This window comes from Lethenteron reissneri, chromosome 48 (assembly GCF_015708825.2).
Source record: "Lethenteron reissneri isolate LAM-NWPU_2019-01 chromosome 48, ASM1570882v1, whole genome shotgun sequence".
Taxonomy (NCBI): domain Eukaryota; kingdom Metazoa; phylum Chordata; class Hyperoartia; order Petromyzontiformes; family Petromyzontidae; genus Lethenteron; species Lethenteron reissneri.
The window spans coordinates 48,811-73,621 of NC_083826.1; the positions used below are offsets into that span (position 1 = coordinate 48,811).

Consider the following 24,811-nt stretch of genomic DNA (forward strand, 5'->3'; position numbering starts at 1 on the left):
GACTCTTTCTTTTTTAAAATCCTTTATATTAAGTTCACTTGCTTGCTTGCTTGCGCGCTTACGACCGTGCAAATCTTTCGGTCGTTTTTTAACCCACTTCCCGTGATCCAATCGAGCTGACATTTTGCACACAGACTCGTTGTGCGTGACAATTTATTTTCGTGAATTTTTTTTCTCCAAAATTTTACACTTTTTAGGGAAAATTAAATAATATTTAATTACCAATGGCTTAATGGTGGCAGGCAATCATCTGACCCATAGGTGGCAGCCATCTCAAGCCAGAGGACGAGAGGACTCTAGCCGCCACGCATATAAAGGATTTATAGGGAAAACTTTGTTTTTACGGGTTAATTTTTTATTTATTTAAGAGGGCCCTCCTGCCATTTGGATGTTTGGCCAGTGCCTAATTGGTGCAAGCCGGAGAGACCGCGCAGGAAACCCACGCAAGGCAGGGAGGAGAGAGTGTACAAACGCCCGGGTCAGGAGTCGAACCCGGGTGTGCTTCTGGCTGCCAGTGGCACGAGCGTTCACCCACTGCACTGTTCATCATTACTCATTCACTCTTCATCGCGGGCTTGGCACGAGTGACTTCTCAATTTTGTTACGCGACCAAACGGCGGGGAGATGGTAAGGAAACCATTGTGGATGTGTAAAGTGTTTGAACGGCCATAGTAGAGTTTTTTTTGGGTTAGATCGCGTAAATATCTAAATGTGTCGTTAATCCCACCACCACCCGACACAGCCATTTAGTAAGGGTTGTCACGTAAACAGAACATGCCAATTCGTCACGAGTACAGCACGGATTGTAAATGTTGTGGCTTTGCTCTCCAACACACCGGTGTGCTGTACTAGTGACGAATTGGCACGTTCTGTTTACGTGACAACCCGTGTCGGATAGTGGCGGGTTTAACGACACATTTATATATTTACGCGATCTAACCCAAAAAAACCTGCATTATGGATATTAGTTCGCGAAAGCCTCCTACGTGTTCAACTGTTCGAATGACGTAGTACGTTACGTAAAAAAAGGTACGCGTGGATTCTCTTTCCATCTCGTTTTATTTTTGGTGCGCGAAGCAGATGCCCATCTGATCGCAATGATGAATACTCGTCACGCTGCACGAATGGCAGTGCCGAGGGCACTTCTATTTGCGCACTGCCAATCTGCCAAAAAGTGGAGCCGCGTGCGTCGCCTCACCGCAGAATGCCGCTGTGTTCTCAAGGACGCGAGATGCGGATCGCGTGTCTATGCACACGACGACAAAAACATCCCCCACCTCGAACCTTAACAGACTGTTAGGGCAAGTCCTGTTCGCGAGTAGCACCTCGATGAATGCCGCGCACGGCACACGAGGGGTGGGTGACCAGCGCCCACGCCCCACCGCCTTTGTCTCCCCGGTGGCGATGTTTGAGGCTGAGCCGACTTAGTGGGAGGCCCGGGACCGGTTCAGAAAATCGTCGCTGGTGTCAGAGACCGTGAGTGCTGACGAGTACGGTGGCAAGGGGATGTTAACTACCTCGCCTGGTACACAGGAGGTCGTGGGTTCGATCCCGACCCTGATGCCTGCTGCATATTTGGACTCTGCGTCTTCTCCCCGTGGTCGCGTGGATTTTCTCCGGGCCCTCCGGTAACAGTTCCCCCCCCTCCACATTTAGAATCACCAACACTCATTTAGAGTGTTTGGCCGCTACACATTTCCACATTGATAAGCCACTTCGTTGAGCTATCATTTGTGGCCAGGTCGCTTCTGCTGCAAAAAGAGCTCCAATAAGCTCGGTGGGCCTTCAGCTGGTTAAAAAAAATGGTTCAGTTTAAATGACTGCCCACGATAGATACACATTGGCTCGTGCACACGTGACATTTGCTTGCGTGAGCGTTTCCTGCCACCGGGTACTCCCGTTTATTTTTACTACACAACCACTCCCCAGCGACGCACGTGCACACGTTTGCACGCGCACACGTTCGTACGTTTGCACGCGCACACGTTCGTACGTTTGCACACGTTTGCACGCGCACACGTTCGTACGTTTGCACGCGCACACGTTCGCACGTGCACACGTTCGTACGTTTGCACACGTTTGCACGCGCACACGTTTGCACGCGCACACGTTCGTACGTTTGCACGTGCACACGTTCGTACGTTTGCACACGTTTGCACGTGCACACGTTTGCACGCGCACACGTTCGTACGTTCGCACGTGCACACGTTCGTACGTTTGCACGCGCACACGTTCGTACGTTCGCACGCGCACACGTTTGCACGCGCACACGTTTGCACGCGGCGAGCGGCTTGCGCGTTCTACTCAAGGAGACGACGGCGACGTTCGCAGGCAGGTGTCAACATCCCAACTTTATTTACACATATCAAATAAATACAAAAGCGTCGTATGTAATTCGCATGTAATTTAAATCCATTCCAGTGTTCTGAATTTTTTCCCCCCTCCCCCCCTCCCCCCACGTGTTTCGATTTAAAATCCAGCTCGTCCATGCATAATGCCCTCATCATCATTATTATTATATCACCCTATGAAAGAGGCAGCATCTCTTTGTCCATCTGTGTCTATGTCTGTCCTATCTGGCCCACCGTCTCTCCGTCCATCCATCTGTCCATCACTCCCCACCTCTTTGGCCAGTTGTCTGTCCTTCCGTCCGTTTGTCCGTCCGTCAGGACGCTCGCTCACGCGCGTGCGTCCGTCACCCAGTGCATCTCGCGGGCGGCGACCAATCACCGCCGCAAACGAGCTGCCTTCCGCGCGGCAGTTCGAGGGAAGAGAGAATCCGCCCGGCGTGGTTCGTGACCTCGAGTCTTGCCGGATGTTCACCGAATCCGCAGAGCGGTGGACTGCTTGGGGCAGGTCACCGATTAATAACAGGGGTGAGTCGCCACTACAGCGAGCTGCACCCGCAGCTCTTGGCGATGTACGATGACAGAAACGCTTAAATAATCGTCTACGAACACGCGGCGCCAATAAGTTATTACCGCGCTCTCGTCGCGTCGTCGCATTCACAGCTCGCGCGCGCGACACGACGCGCAGTCGGCCGTTGGCCAGCTCCCTGCGCATTGCGTAACCGCCGTCGGATAAATAATTTAAGGCCCTCGGGCTACGAAACCTGAACGCTGGAGGGACGTTCGGCGAATCGAGCAACACGATGTGGCATGGCAAGGGCATTCCAGTTTTCTCCAGCAGATTCCCACGGTCGGCGTACACCGTCCAAGTTCAACAAACAAAGGTCTCGAGAACCCCCCCCCCCCTCCTTCAGAATTCATAACAGTGCTGTAATGACACTGGGCCAGTGCTGGTTGGAAGGGACAAGCCGGGAGGGTGCAGTTAATATCCTCGAAGCTGGATGACGATGCGTGTGGTACGCGTAGTGTGTGGTATGCGCAGCTTTGTGAATTGGAACACAAAGCCAATGGGTGATGATGATTTTGCTGCACCAGTATTGGGCTATCACGAGGCCATTTCTGAGTGTGGGTCTCCACCGCGAGCGTGTGGGTCTCTATGCGGGTGTATGGGTCTGTGCAAGTCTGTGGCTCTCTATCTAGGTCTGTGAGTGAGTGTCTATGCGAGTCGATGAGACCTCAGTAGAACACACAAAGGGGTGGTGGGGCCAGCACCATCTTTGGCCGCCTTTGAGCACCAGGTACTCATTTAAGGCTGAGTCAACCTAGGGGAGGACCGGGATCAGTTATGATATAATTTGAACTTGCGCCACCGGGTTTGTAGCTCCATGCTCTAACCTCGACCCGCCTGACACATTACACACATGACACACACATGACGCACGACACACACACGACACGACACACACTCGCTCATCACAGCTCACAGTGAACCCCCTCGCCGCACAGGTGCCCCGCTTCGGCCTCGGGCACGGCGAACGAGATGCGGGGGCACGGCCCCACGACGTTCTGGCACACGAGCTTGCGCAGCGACGCCGTGTTCACGATGTCGAAGCCCACGTCGCCGCCGAAGGTGCTCGGCTTCCAGTAGAGCGGCGAGCACACGGGGTTGCTCATGAGACCCTTGAGCGAGAACGGCGCCCCAATCTCCACCATGCTCTCGCCGAACATGGAGCCCTGGCGCGACTTCTCGGCCAGGAGGCCCACGTAGAACTCCACGGCGTCCACGTCGCCGTACAGTTCCTCCATCTCGGCTGCCATCTCCTCGTCGCCTGCCGGCGTACCACCGGACGGGGGACAGTGGGCGGGGGAGAGAAGGACGGGGTCAAGGTTCATCAGGGTGATTTTTCGATTTAAAGCTTTCGTGACTGCAGGGATTCATCTTCTTGGTTCTTTCGGTAAAAGTCACGTAGAAGGGAAATAATAAATAATACAAATAAAACATAATACAATTATTCTCACGACGTTTCGGCTACAACGCAAGCAGCAGTCCTCAGGTGAAGAAAGGACGGCTGCTTGCGTTGTAGCCGAAACGTCGTGAGAATTATTTTATTATGTTTTATTTTTATTATTTCCCTTCTACGTGACTTTACCGAAAGAACCAAGAAGACAGGGTGATTTTGTTGGAACGAGCCGGATAGAGGAGCCTCGTTTTCAACAGTGACCTGGGGGCATCGGTCTGCTGCCAGTAGGGGCCATGGTTAGCACGGTTGGCTGCGTACGGTGCGAAAGAAGTTCAACGTAGGTACATACATGATGGTCGCTGTGAGTATAGTCCTGATCGAGTCATTTTCGGGGCGTCATTTTCGACTTGGGCTAATTTGGACCACGACGCTGGTGGCACACGGTGGCTCTACCCTTGCTAATGGACGTCACGGGATCTCTAACGTCCGCCGTGAAGCAAACGTCGCGCAATGTTATTCACGGTTATTGCACCCGCAGTGATAACCAGCGCGGCCTACCGGATTCGAACCCTCCGTGACAAATGGCGAACGCGCCATGACTGCCGGTGCCACCGCCAAATTGTGATGATGATGAGCTGCCATTAGGCTAAAATAAAAACCGAGACGTTTCGTTGATGCTGTGGAGGTTTGCACGACACAAATGCAAGTTTCACTGCCATCCCTCTACGGACTACTGGATAGATGAACGAGCGAGGTAATTGCGTCGAATATCCAAATAGCCAAATCGAATATCCACATAGCCAAATTGTGTGCCGTGGAGTTCCATTCACCCCCCTGCCCCTGAGAGAGAGTGTGAGAGAGCGTGAGAGAGCGTGAGAGAGGGAGAGAGAGGGAGCGAGGGATGGAGTGGAGCCGGCACGCCGGGCGCGTCGTCTCCGTTGGGAGCGGGATGACAGTGCGGCTCGTGGCTCCGTTTGGTGGTGGCAGGAAGAGGAGGCACCACCCCCGCATTGTTCCACAACGCGGCAATTATCACCGCCTCCGGTAGGCCGGCAGCTCAGCAGAGGTGCGAGTGTCGAGGGGAGTGTCGTGGTCAGTATGGGAAGGTGAGTCGTAGGGGCTTGGGGTCAGGATTGAGGTCAGGGTTGGCCTCAGAGTCAGGGTCGGGGTCAGGGTCGGAGTTGGGGGTCAGGGTTGGGGTCGGGGGTTAGAGTTGGCCTCGGGGTCGGTGTCTGGGTCAGAGTCGGGGTTGGAGGTTGGGGGTTGGGGTCAGGTTGGGAGTCGGGGTCGGGGTTGGGGGTCAGGGATGGGGTTAGGTCAGGTCTGGGGTCAGGGTTGAAGTTGGAGTCAAGGTGAGTGTTGCGAGATGGGCGAGGGCAGCACCTGCGAGCTCCAGGAAGGAGGTGAAGGGCCGCATGTTGAAGCGGTGGCGGTACTGGTTGAGCGACTGCAGGCCCAGCGTGCGCCCGTGCTCGATGATGCTCATCGCCACGTGCAGGAGGTTCTTGTTGACGTTTCGACCGCCCGACACCTGGCCACGGCAACGCGGACACAAACACGCGTGCGCGCGTCCGCACAGCACAGAACCCGGTCAATCAACCCACTGCCGGACGACGGCCTCCCCCCACGCTGTGCGTTCCAGAGCCGGAATAAACCAAATTACAAACAGGGGCTGGTAAAATACGTACCACTCTGTGGAAAGTGAACGCTCGTTTGCATATGGAGAGACTGGCTAATATAATTATTTATTGGTGAGCGTGCCCCACACTGGTTTTGACAGGGAGACTCTGGCTGTTATACAACAGATTGTTACGAAGAATACCCTCCAGCCGTTTGCCAATCCAATGCTGGATTGAGGCTTCCTCCCCATGGCGTGTCGGTCACGGGGGTTGTCCTGACCACGCCTCACCGCACCAGTCAGCATCGTAGCGCCGCAGCGCTGTAACGCCCGTTAGCCACGCGGCGCCGGCCCCGTCCATCTCAGGCCCTACGCAGGCTCTCTCCTGCTCGGCTCCCGAGCTCCGACGAGACCAGGCGCATTCCGGGCGGCCGTGGCCACGGGCAAAGCAAAAGTGAGCGTAGCAAACAGGGCCATCGATCATCCTGTGACGGGCAAGCGTGTAAGTTTGTTTGGCTGGTTCTCCTCCCCGGTCTCCTGCGAATGGACCCAGCCGTGCCTTAAAGCCTGAAAACCGCACCCTGACCTCACCAAACAGCCCACGCCCCCCCCCCGCATCCCGCCCCCACAAACACCCCAATACCTTTCCTGATGTCAAACACACATTGGATAGAGCTGTGCAGTGTCACATGCACTCCAGGTTGTTTACATGTAACAAAGCCAAAGATCCCCCGCATAGCCTTAACAGACTGTTGGGGCAAGTGCTGTTAGCGAGCACTTATGAAAGCCGGTACGGCGCACGAGGGGGTGGGTGGCCAGCACCACGCCCGGCCGCCTTTGTCTCCCCTGTGGCGATGTTTACCCACTGCACCAGGTACTAATGTTAGGGCTGAGTCGACCTAGGGGAGGCCCAGGATCGATTCCGATAATCGCTACTGTTGTTGGCCGTTAGCGGGAATCGAACACGGGCTGCCGGGTTCGTAGCGCAGCGCGCTAACCACTACACCACCGCTCCCCACACACACGCATATAAGGCTAGGTTTTACCCTTTCTGGCAATAAAACAGGTGTTAAGATGTTAAAACACCAAACTGAAACCTTTTGCAAGGAATCATGTCTACATTAACCACATATACTTGTGGTGAACATGCAAACAAAAAAACATGCTCTGGTAGTATATGATGGTGCATTGTCTTTGAAACTGATTGGTCCACACCAGAGACGGCTTTCTTTAGAGCCTCATCTCAAACAGCGTTGGACCAGAGGACGCCAAAAGGCGAACAGCACAAAGACAACGCCACCGTCAGGACATTGAGAGCTCGGGGTGAGCAGCTACATCATGGGACCTCCCCTGCCAATTATCCAAATATAAGGATAGATTTTACCCATTCTGGCAATAAAACCTATTCTTATATTTGGATATTGGCAAGGGAGGTCTCATCGCACACACACATGCCTATACATATGTAGTGGTTTAACGCGCGCCAAGTGGGGTAATTGTAAACACGTGCGGGTTAGGAACAGTGGGGTCGTATCGGGACATGCGGCTGTTGCTGGGGGACAACGGGTGAGACGGAGACGGCCCGTTAGGCAATTATGGATGCAGGGCAGTGATTGGCCGGTTGTTGTTGTCAGAGGCAAGGTGGCGCCTTTAAGTCTGGGAATGGGGACAGGTGGTGGCGGGGGCCGGGGGCGCGGGGCGTTGGGGGGATGCCAGTTATTAATTGGAAATTAATAGGGACAGGGATAAATACGGGAGCGTCAGAGGGAGACGGGGAGTTGTGCTGGGAGCTGGACGGAGATGGTCGGAGCAGAAGATGAAGATACGAGAAGAAGTATAGAGAAGCAGTGGAGTAGAAGAAGTATAGAGTAGCAGTAGAGTAGGAGAAAAAGTATAGAGTAGCAGTGGAGAAGAAGAAGAAGTATAGGGTAGCAGTGGAGTAGAAGAAGTATAGGGTAGCAGTAGAGATGGAGACGAGGACGATACGAGAGGTAGAATAGGGTAGCGGTGGAACGGGAACGAGAGAGACAGTTGGAGTGAGACGGAGAAGCCGAGAGAGAGCGACGGCTGGAGTGGGACGGAGAAGCAGAGAGGGGAGTCGGGAGAGACGGAGGGAGAGACGGAGAGAGAGAGGGAGGATCAGAGCGAGCAAGGCCGGCGAAATGTGCCGAGTTTGATCAAATAAAGTGACGACAGAAAAGGAAGAAGTTGTCCGCGTAAAGTTCAGCACTACACATACATCTATTTGATCTATTCCCCCTTCCTCACCGTGCCGGCTCGCTGGCGCATGAAATTCCGCACAAGCGGCATGAGCTTCTTCTCGGCGAGCAGCCCGGGGTTGAAGAGGAACTCGTTGTAGCTGTAGTTGCGCCCGTCGATGTGCAGCGAGTCCGGCATGAGCGGGTGCCAGTGGTAGAGGTGGTTGAACTCGAGCGACATGCGGTTGCTGTACTGGAAGTTGACGCCAAACAGCAACGTGGGGTCGAACTTGAGGTGGAAGTTGTAGCCGCTGAGGTGCTGCACGTATTCCTCGATCACGATCTTTATCGTCTCGCCTGCGCTCACGCGGGGAGGGGCGTTTGCCACACATGCGGCGGGTATCGGTACTTTGTTGTTGTTGTTGTTGTCGTGGTTGTTGTTACGGTTATTGTTGTGCTCGTTTACCCGGGAAGGCTTCAGAGAGTCACACGATTGTTTTTTCAGGAGAGTCCTGCAACCGTCATCGTCGTCGTCATCGTCAGCACCGCCACCACTATGACCACCATCACCACCGCCACCACCACCACGACCACCACCGCCACCACCACGACCACCATCACCGCCACCACCACCACCACCACCACTACGACCACTACCACCATCAGCACCACGACCACCAACCACCACCGCCGGCCCCTCACCGGTGAGGATGAGGCGCGCCGTCTGGAAGAGCCGCTCGTCGTCCCAGCGCGGGTGCTGAGCGCGCAGGACATCACACACGCGGTTGTGCTCGCGCAGCCACACCGTGGCGTAGACGAGGAGGCCCGGCAGCAGGCCGTACACCTCGTGGCCCACGGCGAAGCGCAGCGACGCCGGCACGTGCTCCGGGTACACCATGTGCACCGGCGCGTCGCGCACCAGCGGAGGGTACGCCTCTCCGTCGATCAGCTGGGGACGGCGTCATCGGAGCGTCATCGGTCGACGCTCTATTCACGCGCCACTACGACGGCTACCGTGCCCCCCGTGAGCTCCGCTCGTTGATTGCGATGCCCGTGTTGAGGGCTCGGTACCAGGCACGGACTGCGTCATCTCATCCACCACTGCGTCATCTCATCTACCACTGCGTCGTCCGAATCACCACCACCACCCGGTGTGCAACCACTACCACGAGCCTGTGTTCAACCACCACCACACCCCAGGTCACAACAATTATCTTACTCTGGGACCTCCTTTGCCAGTATCAAATTTTTTTACCCTTTCTGGTTGTTACAACACCAAACAGAAGCCTTTTGCAAGGAATCATGTCTGCATTAACCACATATATTTGTGGCGAACATGCACACGCAAAAAAACATGCTCTGATAGTTTATGTGGTTAATGCAGGTATGATTCCTTGCAAAAGATTTCTGTTTGTTGTTGTAACATTTTAACACGAATGTTTTATTGCTGGAATGGTTAAAACCAATCCTTATATTTCTCTTTTTGTGAGGGTGAGCAGCGAGCGTGGTGAGGAACAGCCAAGGGGGGGGAGAGGGCGGTGCCAACCTGGAATTTTAATTTCCCTTCTTTGAAGAGCCGCAGCTGGTGTTGTCTCTCCAGCGTTCCTCCGTAGATGTGGTTCAGGTCGACCTGGAAATCGTCACGTCACACGCGCCTCTCGCTCAAACGAATTGTGCGGAGAACAGCAGCAATATCCATGCATCTATGTAGATAATTAAAAAAACTTGGCATTTTAGGAATGCCTTCTACCCACGCCCCCACACCCTCTAGATGTATGCATGCGTGCGTGTGCGTGTGTATGTGTGTGGCTGGTAGTGTAGCGGTTAGCGCGCTGCGCTACGAACCTGGCGACCAGAGTTCGATTCCCGCTCACGGCCAACACCGGTGACGATTATCTGAACCGGTCCTGGGCCTCCACTAGGTCAAATGAGTACCTGGTGCGGTGCGTTAAATACATCGCCACCGGGGAGATAAAGGCGGCCGGGCGTGGTGCTGGCCACCCACCCCCTCGTGTGCCGTTCCCGCCATTAATAGATGCTGGCTAACAGCACTTGCCACAACAGTATATGAAGGCGATATGAGGGTTCTTTGTCTTTTTCTTTGTGTGTGCGTGCGTACGTGTGTGCGTGCGTGCGCGTTCCGTGCCGCTTACCCCATGGCCCAGCGCGCGCGTGAAGGCGGGGCCCCGCACGGGGTCCGTGTTGAAGAACTGGTGAGTGAAGTGCTGTGCGAAGAAGGCGAACATGAGGTTGGAGCCGTGCGGGTTGGCCTTGAACTGCCGGCGAAGCAGCAGCCGCTCGGCCACGAGCTTGGCGCCGGGCAGCTGGGGCTTGCCTGCCGCACACCAAGACAACAAAGATCCCCCCGTGTATCCTTAACAGACTGTAGCAAGCACTTATGAAGGCCGGCACGGCACACGAGGGGGTGGGTAGCCGGCACCATGCCCAGCAGCCTTTGTATCCCTGGTGGCAATATTTACATACTGCACCAGGTACTCATTTGAGGCCGAGTTGACCTAGGGTAGGCGCATGACCGGTTAGGATAATCGTCACTGGTGTTGGCCGTGAGCGGGAATCAAACTCAGGTCGCCGGGTTCGTAGCGCTGCGCACTGACCGCTGAGCTACCGCTCCCCACACACACGGCGACAGCAGCAATAACAACAAAAACCACACACACAATGGCGGTGATTGAACAATGTCCGTCAGCGTTCTGTAATTCACGCGCGTGACATTTCCGCGTGCAGCCACGGTCTCTGCCATCGTTCTGCGGGCTCAACCGCAAACGCCGACAGCGGTAGCCATCGCCCGAGTGTGCAGGCGGTGCAACTTCCACCGGGCGCCCTGACATTGGAGTTGCCGCCTGCCCAATTGAATTCCTCGCATATGTTAACTATTGCATTATTTTGAGTATTCGATCAAAGAAGTATCGATTATCAGGTCCACTAATCAACTAATTAGATAACGTGAAAAGCCTACTCTCCGTTTCCACCTCACGATTTACCTCGTAAAATACTACTATTTACCTCAGTTTATATCATAAAATGCCACTATTTACCTCAGCTTATATAATAAAATACCACTATTTACCTCAGTTTATATAATAAAAAACTACTATTTATCTCAGTTTATATAATAAAATACTACTATTTACCTCAGTTTATATCATAAAATACTACTATTTACCTCAGTTTACATCATAAAATACTACTATTTACCTCAGTTTATATCATAAAATACTACTATTTACCTAATACTACTATTTACCTCAGTTTATATCATAAAATACCACTATTTACCTCAGTTTATATCATAAAATGCCACTATTTACCTCAGTTTACCTCATAAAATACATCTAAAATGTTTGTGAGGGTCACGAACACGGGTTAGAATATTACAGCGAGACCAATCCGCCACAAGGCAATGCTCGGTCGGCTACCTGCGATGCCCATGGGCGTGGGGCAGTCCCGCGGCACGGGCGGCAGGATCCGTGTGAAGTACGACAGGTTGGAGTACGCCTCCCACGACTTGTATCCGTACACCGAGTTGTAGGTCGGTGGGCTGTCGATCAGGTCCGAGCGCGCTGACAGAGACACACACGCGGACAGACGTGTAAAGCCGCGTGAACGCTAACGATGGGAGGAAGCATTCGAGCTTGTAGACGCATTCAGGTGATGCGTAAGGGAAATGCGCAACCCTGCAACTTGCTCGCTCACATCACGACCACCACTAACGCCACCGTCATCGCCACCACAACCACCATCATCGCCACCACAACCTCCATCATCGCCACCATCACCACCACCACCACCGCCGTGTGGGAAGTTGTAGGAAGTGAGGCAAGACGCACACACAAGGACGTAGCGCATGATGGCGTCACGCAGGAAGGAGATGCTGTTGACGACGTCCCAGACGGCGGGGAAGTTGGTTAGGATCCAGTGCACCGTGTCTGGGCTCGGCTTCAGCAGCCTTACGATGGCCGTGCGCAGCTCCGCTGTACGAGCAGGGGAACACAAATGGTGGGGATGTGATTGAGACATTTGACCCAGCGTCTGGTTTGGCTGTGACAGTGTCAGTTGGTTTTAGGAAGTCTCACCAGATGCCCTGTAACGTTCATAAACATGTTTAATTTTCTTACCGGTTTAATATGTGCTGGCTTCGTGTTTGTGGCAGTGGCGAGATTTTAACTGTCTCGCTCGGTATGGAGGAGGTCGTGGGTTCGATCCTGACTGATGCCTGTTGTATATTTGGAGGTTGTATTTTCTCCCCGTAGTTGCGTGGGTTTTTCCTCCGGGTCCTCCGGTTTTCCCCTCCACATTTAGAAACATGCGTTGAGAGTATTTATACGCCATTTCGCCGAGCAATCATTTGTTGTAACCAGGTCTCTACTGAAAAAGGGCTATTATAGCTCAGTCGGTCTTACCTGGTACAATAAAAAACAGTTTTAGTTTAAATGTGGGCAGAGGGCTGGGCTACCTGATAAGTGGGTGGAGCTAGTGGCCGAGTGGGCGGAGCTAGTGACCGAGTGGGCGGAGCTAGTGGCCGAGTGGGCGGAGCTAGTTGCCGAGTGGGCGGAGCTAGTGGCCGAGTGGGCGGAGCCAGTGACCCAGTGGGTGGAGCTAGTGGCCGAGTGGGCGGAGCTAGTGGCCCAGTGGTTGTGCTTATGTAAAAGTGGGCGGAGCTAATGGAGGGGGCAGCTGCCAGCTGAGCCGTGCGGCGTCCCGGTTTGAGCCCACAGAACTTTGACGTCACTCATTTTAAATTGGGACCCCCCCCCCCCCTTCCATGACGACTTAATGTCAACCGTGCTTAATGCAAGGCTACCGAGGTGCCGAACGGACGACAAATTCTGACCGGGCCCCCTGCCGGTTAAGTGAATGGGGGTGGAAATAATAAAATGACAAAAATAAAACATAATAAAATACAATTGTATTTTATTATGTTTTATTTTTATCATTTTATCATTTCCCTTCTACGTGACTTTACCGAAAAGAACCAAGAAGACGAATCCCTGCAGTCACGAAAGCTATAAATCGAAATTCAATGGGGGTGGCGTGGCACGCCCCGGACAAAGCGGGGCGCGGTGGTGACGGGGCGATGAGCGGCGTGCGCGCGTGTGACGGGCGCGGCTTGCTCACGTATGGTGCAGTTTTTTCCGTGGTATCCCGTGTAGGTGCAGTCGCAATCGTAGCGTCCGTGCTCGTACTCCGTGCAGACGCCCTTGTTCCGGCACGGGAAGGAACAGCAGGGATTCGCCGTCTCTCCAACTGGAACAAAATGCAGAGATCCGTGTAGCCTCGACGGACTGTTGGGGCAAGTGTTGTTCGCGAGTAGCACCTATGAAGGCCGGCACGGCACTAACAGAGTGTTTGGGCACCTATGAATGCTGGAACGGGGCAATCGGGGGTAGGTGGCCAGCACCACGCCCGGCCGCCTCTGTTTCAGCAGTGCTGATGTTTACATGCTGGAAACCGGTACTCGTTTAATGCCGAGTCGACCTAGGAGAGGCCGAGTAACAGTTCAGATACTCGTCACTTGTGTTGGCCGTGTGCAGGAGTTGAACTCGGGTCTCCGGGTTTGTAATGCAGTGCGCTAACCTCTGCGCCACCGCTCCCCACACACACCATTCTGGAACACGTGTGCACATACGCACACACGCAGGCACCACCATACACCGCACCTCCGATTAGCGTGGTTGGCTACGTACGGCGCGAAAAAAGTTCAACATGCATACGTACACTTCAGCAATGAATGAGTGAGTTTCACGCGAACGACAACCGCGATAGTAGCGATAGACGAGTGAGAAGGAGGAGGTGGTGGAAATTCCACGTGCCCCATGTGTGGAATTTGGTCTACATGTTGGACAACCACAGTTGGCATTCTCACAGAGTGGAATGCATTTCATTGGCCCCTGGGGGCCTGATGGGCTGTGTCTAACCCCAACCGGGATTTGAACTGTAAGTGTTCGGTTGAAAGCAAATATAAGCACAACTCTGTTCTGTGTCTCCACATAAAAATGCAAATATGCTTGAGACCAAAGGGCAGTTGGCTTTTCAGACCAACGTTATCCATAAGTATATGTTTAAACAAGCAACCTCTGGGCCGGTTTAAGCCTTTTGGGTCTCATTGGCAGCCATGGACAGGAATTGAACCCAGGTTTCTGGGGTTCATAGCACAGAGCGCTCACCACTGTGTCTTTGCTCTGTGCACAGCGTTGTAAAAAACTTAAAAGTGACATCCCCGCCGTGTGTTTATGCCCAGGATGGGTGGATTGGGTTCCTCAGGAACCGATGGACAAATCAAACTTCACTTTCATTTAGGCCGGACGGTACACGTCTAAGGCTGCTCATGTTTTCTATGGTCAACGGATTAAATGCACATTAAAAAATATATATATTTTGGTGGCCAAATAACAGCAGCGTATTACGGGAGCATCTTCACGAACCGAATTCGAATCTCGCCGGCACGCGGGGCGAAACGTCGGACGTGGTCGCGGCACGACCCTGAAAGTGCACGGCGACCTGCCACGCAGTAGGCAAAGCACGCAGTCAACCAAACATTCTCCGCAATCATTGGCGCGTGCCACGGCAAGGCGTCCACACCCCATGGCGGTCCAGGGATCCGGTTCCACGATAGGAATGCACCGATGGTTGGTGGCAACGTATTGTCTGTCAGCGGGCGCGTTCAGTTTGGCGATCCTCTTGCCCCTGACACGAAACGGCCTAGTGACGTCCGATAGTTCATTGGCATTGTTTGAAGCGAGCCTCACCATGCTAATGAGACTCTAAGCATCCCAGTTCTGCTTGTGTTCGAGCCGTGCTGCTGAAAACGCACTTCCGAAAGGCGTTGTGTGGCCGATGGTATCTGTAAAATACGTTTATTTAAGCAGGAAAAACAAAGGTGGAAAGGAGGCGAATTGGTATGTTTATTTATTCTGTTGCCTATAGCTCAGCGAAGGTCACAAGGTGTGTGTGTGTGTGACGGCCAACACCGGTGACAATTATCTGAACCGGTCCTGGGCCTCCCCTAGGTTGACCGAGCCTTCAATGAGTGCCTGGTGCAGTGTGTAAACATACCCACTCAGGAGAGAAAGGCGGCTGGGGTGTGGTGCTGACCACCTACCCCTCCGTGTGCCATACAACCCTTCATTAGGTGCTCGCTAACAGCACTTGCCCCAAAAAGTATAAGGTTACAGGGGGGAACATTTGTCGATGTAATACAAAAGGTTGCTATTGACAATGCTATTATTGTTATTACGCAACAAACCAAAGCCGTGATTTGTAATGTATTGCTGCCTTAAGGATGATCCTGGGTACACTAGGAGTGGCAACCCTAGGCTATACAGGGTAAAGCAAGGCTGCCTATTTTTGGCCACAATCGGTGCCCGAGAGAAAGTTTAATTAGCACCACGAATGGGGTGTGGTGCATTCAAAACAAGCAACCAGTTTCTCATTATTAACCGGCGTGGCCTATAAAAACTAATACGTTTCCCACCGTAATTTGGGCTCTCGTAAAAGAAGGTTAACTTGTCAGCACCACCTGTCCCCACTGGGATGAAGCAGCATCGCGGCGTGGGGCTTTTTTGTTGTTTTTAAACTGCCGCCGTAACCCAAAGTGGCGTTTTGAAGATCCCGCTCCGTTCGGTTTTGTCCAAGGGACACCACGCGACGTCACGTCGTTTCCTTGCGCGCCGCGCCCCTCCAGCCCTGCGTGGCGTCCCCTTGCCGCCAGACCGTTGCGTGAAATTGAGCGCGAGCGTTTCCAGCCGTCGCCCACCACGGCCACGCGCCGTTGCTCCCGCTGTCGGTTGACTGGCGCCACGCTTCCAGAAGAACATCGGAGCTTTTTTTAATACTCCTAGTTCTTTTGGTAAAGTCACGTAGGTAAAAAATGAAATAAAATTTTTTTTTTATTAATTTTAATTTCATTTTTTACCTACGTGACTTTACCGAAAGAACTAAGAGTATGAATCCTTGCAGTCACGAAAGCTTCAAACCTTTTTTTTTTACTCAATCGCAATTCTGCTTTTGGCCAAAGCAAATCTGTACGGTTTCCACTTATTATTGCAATCATCATTTCCGCCAAGAGCACAGGGGGTGTTAAGATGTTCACACACCAAATAGACACAAACCCATTATCACCGCAAGGCATCGAGTCTGTATAAACCAGCTGTTTGTGGAAAAGATCGATGGTGGCTAGAGGAACGCGCAAAACGGAACGCACCGCCGTCGCCATAGATAGGAAAGGTCTCTTCGTCCTAGTACACGCACGCACGGGCACAAACGCGCACGCACGCGCACACACATGCACGCAAAGTGTGGGCGACGACCCGCCAGGCCCGTGCCGAGCGTCGAGCGCGCGACGGCCGGGCGAGCCGCCAGACCCCAGGAGGGCCAGCGAGAGGGGATGTTTTGCCGACGTCCGCGTGAACAGCCGCCCATTGTCTGCACTCGCCAAGGGTCATCGGGGTGAAACCCCGCAGCGGGCACGACGCTGCTCTCTCGCGCACGATTTAGCGCTCGTGTGATGTTCCGCACGGTGTCCGACGTTTCGCTCCACGTGCCGGGAGCTTCTTCACTATTGACAACTGCGCAGGGCTTTTTCACAGTTGCGCTGCTCATACAGCTTTCTGCGCGATGTTATTACCGGGGTTGTACCGTGCGTTTTTTGAAATTATGTCCGACGTTTCACTGCAGGTACCAGGGGGGGGTGGCTTCCTCAAGTTACTGAAGTCAAACGACGCGCGGAACACCGTGCGGTACGACCCAAAATCGTGTCGGCGGAGCGCGAAACAAACGGACGCTGGACTTGCGCCGTGCGGTAAACGCGAGGGCGCCGTCGCTCGGGGGCCTACCTTCGGCGGCGGTGGTGGCGCCGCACAGCACCGCGCACAGCGCCAGCAGGAGCCACGGCGCGAGGTGGCGACTCGTGGGGCTTCTCCTCCTCCTCCTCTCTGTGGAGAAGACGTTAAGAGGACAATGAGCCCGCGCTTGCATCGGTACGGCGCTCGGGGCTTCCTTTCAGCCGAGCTGCGATGCCTGGCCAGCGGCAAACATCGGTGGCGAGCGGTACCCGAACCGGTCCTGTGTACCCCCTCTTCACCGACCCGCACTCACCAGCGTGGTGAAGTATGGCATGGGCACGGCCGGCTAAGCGTGGTGCGAATGAAGTTTAACGTACGTACATCCAGCGGTGGATTGGCAAAAGGAGCGTGGCGATTGTGTGGAACAGCCTGCTCGGTATTGCCATGCTTAAACATGAGCTGGGTACAGAGAGAGGGTTGTTGTTGTTGTTGTTTATGTTATTACGATGCTTGTTTACTCAGGAAAACTTAATTGATGCTCAAGACTCGTTTTCGGGAGATTCCCGCCAAGTTTTCAGCATATACAGAATTGCGATATTTGGGCCAATACCGGTAACATTGACTGTTTTTAGCTCTGGGAGGAACCCGGAGGAAACCCATGCAAAGCAGGGGGAGAACTTACAAACTGCACACACAGAGATGCCCGAATCGGGATTCGAACCCGGGCCCTTCATGCCGTGAAGCACGGCTGTTACCACTGCCACCACTGTACCAGACTCTGATCGGGCAAGCTCACGTACCTGTGGAATAATGGGCAATGGCTCGTAGCTATGTAGTGGCAATCACGTCCACACACACACACCGTGTACAGACAGCCTGGGTTATAAATAGCTGTACGGCAGTCGTAGTAGCAACTGACTTTCTACAGGTCACCAACTGCCAGCCACAGCCTCCAGGCCTCCTCTACCGACCGAGGGGCAGCATCCGCTGTGACGCGTCACGTGCCCACTGCGTCGTACAGCAGCTCACGTGGCTCTTCCTGGGTCACTCGGGAGCGTTGACCTTTCCCTCCTCTCAGCAGCAACGCCACCGTCAATGCACTGCGATCCGCCGTCGTTTTTGTGAACCCGAGTTCGAATCCCCGGCCGCGGCTAACATCGGTGGCGGGCGAGCAATATCCGAGCCCGTGCCTGGTTGTGGGAACGCACAGAGGTGTACGCTTTCGAAGTAAACACCAAGGGGTCTTTACTCTATGCCCGGAAGCTTGCGCCGGTGGTGCGGTGTCGGTGGTAACTCGGCTCAGATCCGGCAGGTCGCCCTGGTTATTCCTGCGGTGCGAGTATTAACCGTACAACTACGTGCGGTTTGGCTTCCAAGTTCGAAAAATCATCCGTAAATTACTCAATTGGGATCACGCAGAGTAACACCGCTCCGTTAACGCACTACAATTAACGGTGTATCCCACACTACACTCGCTACTGGCGCACCAAACCTGTCTGTGAAACGCAGCGCCATCATTCGCGATTAGCCCCCCGCACCTGTGAAACTGGCGGCGAACACGGAACGCGCAAAATTATTTGCGGCATTAATGTTAGGACCTCTGCATCATCGTCGCCGTAGTCGTGGCAGCAGCAGCAGCAGCAGCATCAACGGTGGTGCCGAGCGAGCGTGAGAACCACTCACGTGTGCCAACCGCCAGCGGCACAGCACGGATAGGGATTGCAGCGGTGTCAGCGGTGTGTGTGTGTGCGCGCCTTTGTCTTTGTGTGCGAGACTCGCTGGCACAAGCGTGGCTCGTACTAGAAGCATCGAGGAAGCCCGTGCCCCCGAGCTAGAGGATCGTTATGTGTCCCAATGTCACACCCCACCACCGCATAGCGATTTTGTTCCCATGATACATAAAGTTGTTCTGATAATATAATTATTCTAATGGTTCAACTTGTTTGCCCAGGAATGCCTCACTGAGTCTCAAGACTCTTTTTCAGGGCGGACCTGCCAAAGGTCTGCACTTGGGTGCAATATTGACATTTGTAAATCCAATCGAACGATTTGCAGTTAACGCGATCTGACCCAAAAACTTATATTATGAATTATATTGGTCGCGAAAGCCTACGTGTTTAATTTGATTTGCAGTTACATATGTTTTCAGCATTGTGATGTAGTTTGGTCGATACCGGTTAAGTAGCTCGTGCGGGCGTTGAGCTTTGGGAGGAAATCGGAGAACCCGCAGTAAACCCATGCAGAACAGGGGCCAGAGAACATACAAACTCTACACAGACAGAAGCCAGAGTGGGCAATCGAACCCAGGCGCTTCTGGCTTGCGAGGCGCGTGTCACCACTGCGCCACTAACCGCCCAGCCGCTTCACCACGCTGGTCAGCGTGCGATTCACACAGAACCCCGTAGAGTCAAAGAGACCCCCACAGATTCACACAGAACCCCACAGACTCACACAGAACCCCACGGACTCACACATAATCCTATAGACTCACAGAGACCCCACAGACTCAGAGACCCCACAGATTCACACAGAACCCCGTAGAGTCAAAGGGACCCCCACAAACTCACAGAGACCCCACAGAGCCCTAAGTGAGGACGATGCAGTTGAGTTTGGTGGCAGCAGCAGCAGCGGCGCTGTGTGGCTCGTCTGTAATTATCCATCGGTGCCAGAGGAGACAGCCGCAAAGTGAAAGGAACCCGTCGGCAGGCAGGTGCGTGTGAGCAGGTGAGTGAGTAGGTGTGTGAGTAGGTGTGTGAGTAGGTGAGCAGGTGTGTGAGTAGGTGTGTGAGCAGGTGAGTGAGTAGGTGTGTGAGTAGGTGTGTGAGTAGGTGAGCAGGTGTGTGAGTAGGTGTGTGAGTAGGTGTGTGAGTAGGTGTGTGAGTAGGTGAGCAGGTGTGTGAGTAGGTGAGCAGGTGAGTGAGTAGGTGTGTGAGTAGGTGTGTGAGTAGGTGAGCAGGTGTGTGAGTAGGTGTCTGAGTAGGTGTGTGAGTAGGTGAGCAGGTGAGTGGGTGTGCGAGTCTGTATTGGTTGGTAGCTGGGTGTGTCGATAGGTTTGCGGGTCGGTGAGTGTATGAGTATGCGAGTGCGTGTAAGTGTCTGTAGGTAGGTGTGTGAGCAGGTGAGTGAATAGGTGTATGTAAGTGTCTGTAGGTAGGTGTGTGAGCAGGTGAGTGAGCGTAAGTCTATCGGTAGGTGTGCGAACAGGTGAGCGAGCAGGTGAGTGAGTGTGACTGTAAGTCTGTAGGGAGGTGTGTGATCAGGTGAGTAAATAGGTGAATGTAAAGTGTCTGTAGGCAGGTGTGTGAGCAGGTGAGTGAGTGTAAGTCTGTAGGTAGGTGTGTGAACAGGTGAGTGAGTGTAAGTCTGTAGGTAGGTGTGTGAACAGGTGAGTGAGTGTAAGTCTGTAGGCAGGTGTGTGAACAGGTGAGTGAGTGTAGGTCTATAGGTAGGCGAGCGAGCAGGTGAGTGAGTGTAAGTCTATAGGCAGGTGTGTGAGCAGGTGAGTAAGTCTGTAGGCAGGTGTGTGAGCAGGTGAGTGAGTAAGTCTGTAGGCAGGTGTGTGAGCAGGTGAGTGAGTAAGTCTGTAGGCAGGTGTGTGAGCAGGTGAGTGAGTAAGTCTGTAGGCAGGTGTGTGAGCAGGTGAGTGAGTGTAAGTCTATAGGCAGGTGTGTGAGCAGGTGAGTGAGTGTAAATCTCTCAGGTGTGTGAGCAGGTGGGTGTGTGAGTGAGCGAAGGAGCCTGCGGAGTAGCCGTGGGCTCACCTGTCATGACTTGTCGATGTGTGAGACCCGGCCGAGGAAGCTGTTCCAGGTGCGTTGCGAGGATCGCCGAGAGAGATAGAAACCTTGAGTAGACGCCGCTGCTACTGCAAGCCCTGCAGGTCTGTCCCCTCGCCCAAGACCCCGCGCGTGGGAGCGAGTCGAGGTATTTATACACCTGGGATTGTTGGCCTCGCCTCGCCTGCACAACACGAGGTGTACGCCAACAAATAACGACACACACGAAAGGGAGACGGACGGAGGAGGAGGAGGCGGCAACGGAGGCGTAGGAAGAGGGAGGCGATGTTCAACTCCCTTCAACTCCTCCCCTTCAACTCTCCCCAATCCTCACGCGTGCCCGAAAAAGGGGGGGGGGTGTAGGCGCAACCCTGCAATTGCTGGGCTTGCGCGACTGTCAGCCGAGAAATGGGGAGGGGGGGGGCTCCTCCTGACCGAAGCGAAGATTCGAGTGCTGGTGGAGGCTTGGCCTTAAACACCGGACGAGGTTCGTGTTACCCCACCACCACCACGCGTGCTGCGTGCTTGTTGTACATTGACACAGCTGGGTGAACAGAAGCGGTGGGACTGTGGAGGAGGAGGTGGTGGTGGCAGCAGCAGGGGTGGAATAAATCTCACACCATCTTCTTGGTTCTTTCGGTAAAGTCACGTAGAAGGAAAATAATAAAATAAAAGAAATATCATTTTATTATGTTTTATTTTTATTATTTTATTATTTTCCTTCTACGTGACTTTACCGAAAGAACCAAGAAGATGAATCCCTGCAGTCACGAAAGCGTTAAATCGAAATTTAAATCTCACACCGTTGTCAAAGCTGCCGTGCCGGGAGATCGAGTGAAAGGGCGACCTCTATGCGTTTGCAAGCGCAGCACGGTAGCCAGTACACCAGTCGGTGTATATACACACCTCGGTTATCCTTGATTCAACAAAGAGATGCGATAAACCCATTGAGACTCAAGGCTCGGGTAATGTGAAGTTATTTTAAGCACTGTCGAGTCGTCATTTGTGTTGCGGCTAGCCGATAATTCCCTGCTCGGCGCACGGATATGTTTGATCGACACACACGCGTAACGCACCGACGGACTAAGCTCAGCAATCATGATAATCACGCTCAATTTGTGAGAGGCTAATTTCGGGACGGCGACGTGGAGCAATGAGCGTTGGTGATGATGCAGCAATGGGATGAGATGCCGGGTGCCTGCAACGGGAAGAGACTCGGGCTACGTAGACAAATCGAGGACTATTTTCTTTGAACCTATCTAGAAGCAGAGTATTCTTTGGGTCTTTCGGTGAAGTCACGTAGGTATAAAATAAAATAAATCACGACGTTTCGGGCGCAACACAAGCGTCCATCGTCAGGTCGCGCCCGAAACGTCGTGATTTATTTGATTTTCTACCTACGTGACTTTACCGAAAGAACCAACGAGTATGGATTCCTGCAGTCACGAAAGCTTCAAATCACGTATAGCTGTATCAACACTTGATACAGCTATCGTGCTGTGATGGTTCCACCTGAAGACGGAAGCTTGTGTTGCCTCTGAAACGTCGTGATTTTTATTTTATTTTTTATTTTACTTTTATTATTTTTTTTACCTACGTGACTTTACCGAAAAAAACCCTAAGAATATGAATCCTTGCAGTCGCGAAAGCTTCAAATCTAGAATCTTCAAATCACGATTGAACCCAAAGAATAATGCGTATAGAATTTACATAAACGGGGTGAACAATGCCCGCTGCAAGGCTTGCCGCTCAGACGGCATTCACACGTGCGTCTCATCCGCAACTTGTGGGCACGTGGCGCTCGATGGGTCGGTGACGATTCCTTACGGAGCTCCGCAGAGATATTTTGTCAACCATGAATAATAAAGGCTCAGTCTTTTGTTATGCAGTCTATTCATAGTCTCAAGCCGCACCTTACCATAATAATAAAAAGTGGGCCATTCCTGGCCCTTCCCTCCCCCCTCAACCATTATATATACGGAGTGGTATCTCTTGTAATCTCTCATTTATTTGATACAGCTGTCGGGCTGTGACGGTTCCACCTGAAGACGGAAGCTTGTGTTGCCTCCGAAACGTCGTGATTTTTATTTTTATTTTATTTTACTTTTGTTAATTTTAAATTTTTACCTACGTGACTTTACCGAAAAAACCTAAGAATATGAAGACGAGATATGTGTGTACAATTTGACGACGACGACACAACGTAGATTGAATAATATATGTATACAAAAAGGACGTCACGCTTTCTGGCAAGAGTGCAGGCGTTAAGATGTTCAATGTCTTGATGCACTACACTATATTCTAAAGTTCTACAATATAAACATTGACTTAAAGCTTTCGTGACTGCAGGGATTCATATTCTTTAGGTCTTTCGGAAAAGCCAGGTAGACAGATCAAATTATAAAAAAGTGTTAGTTATTGTTATTTTTGTTATTATTTGATCTATCTACGTAGCTTCTACAATATAAATAAAAAAAATAATGCCAGGTATGACTCGGATTATGAAGCTGATTTGTTACAATTAATCCGTATTTTTCGTTCCCTTAAAAATCTCAATGTTCATCCTACAAAGTCCCATCACAAGGGAGAAACACAAATAGACAACAACAATGTTTCGCCCGTATTGAAACAGCCTTTACGCCGTATGGACCTGAAAACTCAATTTCCCTGTACAATAATGCGAGTACACCGTATGGGTTTGACATGCATGCTACTATACACTACTATACACTCTACACGACACTGCTATACACTAAACTATACATTACACTATATGCTACACTTTTACATACCTGTCAACCCCTTATCAGTGCCCTACCTTATTACAGACAAATTCCAACTTTATTGGTCACCCCGTACCCTTAGACATCCCAACGTTCATGCTACAAAGTCCCATCACGAACAAAATAGACATTGTGCAAGAAGGATACGGTGTTAAACCGTACGGGTTGGGACTTTGTGCCAGGTTGCGTGATTGCATCATCACAACACGATAATAAAAGGGGATGGGCGGTCGAGGCGGGCACCGGAACGGCAGCTAAAGGCGTGGAACAAAGTCCGCGGAGATGGGAGCTACAGCATCGCGTGCAGCTGCGGGTCTGATGGTGGTGGCTTTGGTGGCTTTCATCCAGCGGTGGATTGCCACAGGAAGGATTGCACATTGCCACACTTGCCAATAAAACCGTCCGCAGGAATGCGCTGCGCTCCGCCGCAAAGCAATTCCCATTGAAAACCTCAACAGCGTTCAAGGTTTGAAAGTTAACTGCGACGGTGTCACGCACGGCACAAAGACAGCCCCGTATAGCCTGTAGCAAACTGTTGGGGCAAGTGCTGTTAGCGAGCACCTATGAAGGCCGGCACGGCACACGAGGGGGTGGGTGGCCAGCACCGCACCACGTCCGACCGCCTTTGTCTCCCCAGTGGCGATGTTTGCACACCGCACCAGGTACTAATTTTAGGCTGAGTAGAACCAGGGGAGGCCCAGGACCGGTTCAGATAATCGTCACCGGTGGGTGGCCGTGAGCGGGATACAGAACCCGGGTCGCCGCGTTCTGCCCGCAGCGCGCTAACCACAACACCACCGCTCCCCAACAACGCGAGTTCTCGCACACACACACAGCGTTTACCCGGTGCGATGAAAGTTGTACGATGATAATAATCCCTCGCCTTACATTCCAGGCTTGCAGTTTACGATCGTTGCTTCCAGGATTGGGAGTTGAGTCACGCTGAGTCGACGTTTCGGGGGCCAGGCATTGGGAGTTTCCGTTACCATAAAATGTCGTAAAGGGCACCCCACCCCCATCCAACTCCACCCCCCGCGCCGTCACGCACTTTGCATTGTTCTGCTTTATACACCACGTGGAAAGAGCCCGGAACTTATAGCCATCGTCTGGGAGACGAAAATTCCCTCCACGAATCATTAACCCTACCCCGCCCCCACTAGAATTCAGCGGTGTCAAGATCGGCCTCTGTGGAGGAGGAGGAGGCTCGTAAAGGACGCTGTTCCTGGGCGGTTTCGAGGCAGTCGTCCTCCAGCAACAACCAGAGGTCGAAGGAGCAACGCTCACAACAACGAGTGGAGCGCCGGGCGATTACAACGCAGCGAATTG

At 52.7% G+C, this 24,811-nt stretch overlaps 1 protein-coding gene across 3 annotated transcripts; it reads right to left on the bottom strand.

Annotated features, from left to right (window-relative positions):
* Positions 1-2,445: 2,445 nt before the first annotated feature.
* LOC133354678 (prostaglandin G/H synthase 2-like) lies at positions 2,446-24,500 on the bottom strand. 3 transcript variants are annotated; one of them, XM_061571724.1, is made up of 12 exons: positions 24,329-24,500; positions 20,688-20,886; positions 16,978-17,076; positions 13,262-13,390; positions 11,974-12,117; positions 11,563-11,706; positions 10,279-10,460; positions 9,672-9,755; positions 8,828-9,074; positions 8,196-8,482; positions 5,693-5,840; positions 2,446-4,177 (listed from the first exon to the last, which is right to left on the bottom strand). In XM_061571724.1, exons 2-12 carry the CDS (start codon positions 20,692-20,694, stop codon positions 3,822-3,824), a joined length of 1,827 nt encoding a protein of 608 aa, XP_061427708.1. In that variant the 5' UTR covers positions 20,695-20,886; positions 24,329-24,500; the 3' UTR covers positions 2,446-3,821. The 3 variants fall into 3 exon arrangements, with proteins under 3 accessions (XP_061427708.1, XP_061427710.1, XP_061427709.1); XM_061571726.1 differs by having other exon boundaries at positions 24,374-24,435; XM_061571725.1 differs by lacking the exon at positions 24,329-24,500 and having other exon boundaries at positions 20,688-20,945.
* Positions 24,501-24,811: the final 311 nt, after the last annotated feature.

Bases quoted from the DNA above. Each gene is read 5' to 3' on its own strand.
- LOC133354678 (XM_061571724.1), bottom strand. The intron at 13,391-16,977 runs GTAGGCCCCCGA...ATTTTGTTCCAG, and splicing joins CGCCACCACCGCCGCCGAAG to TTGGAGAGACGGCGAATCCC. The intron at 4,178-5,692 runs GTGCTGCCCTCG...GTACGCCGGCAG, and splicing joins CTCCTTCCTGGAGCTCGCAG to GCGACGAGGAGATGGCAGCC.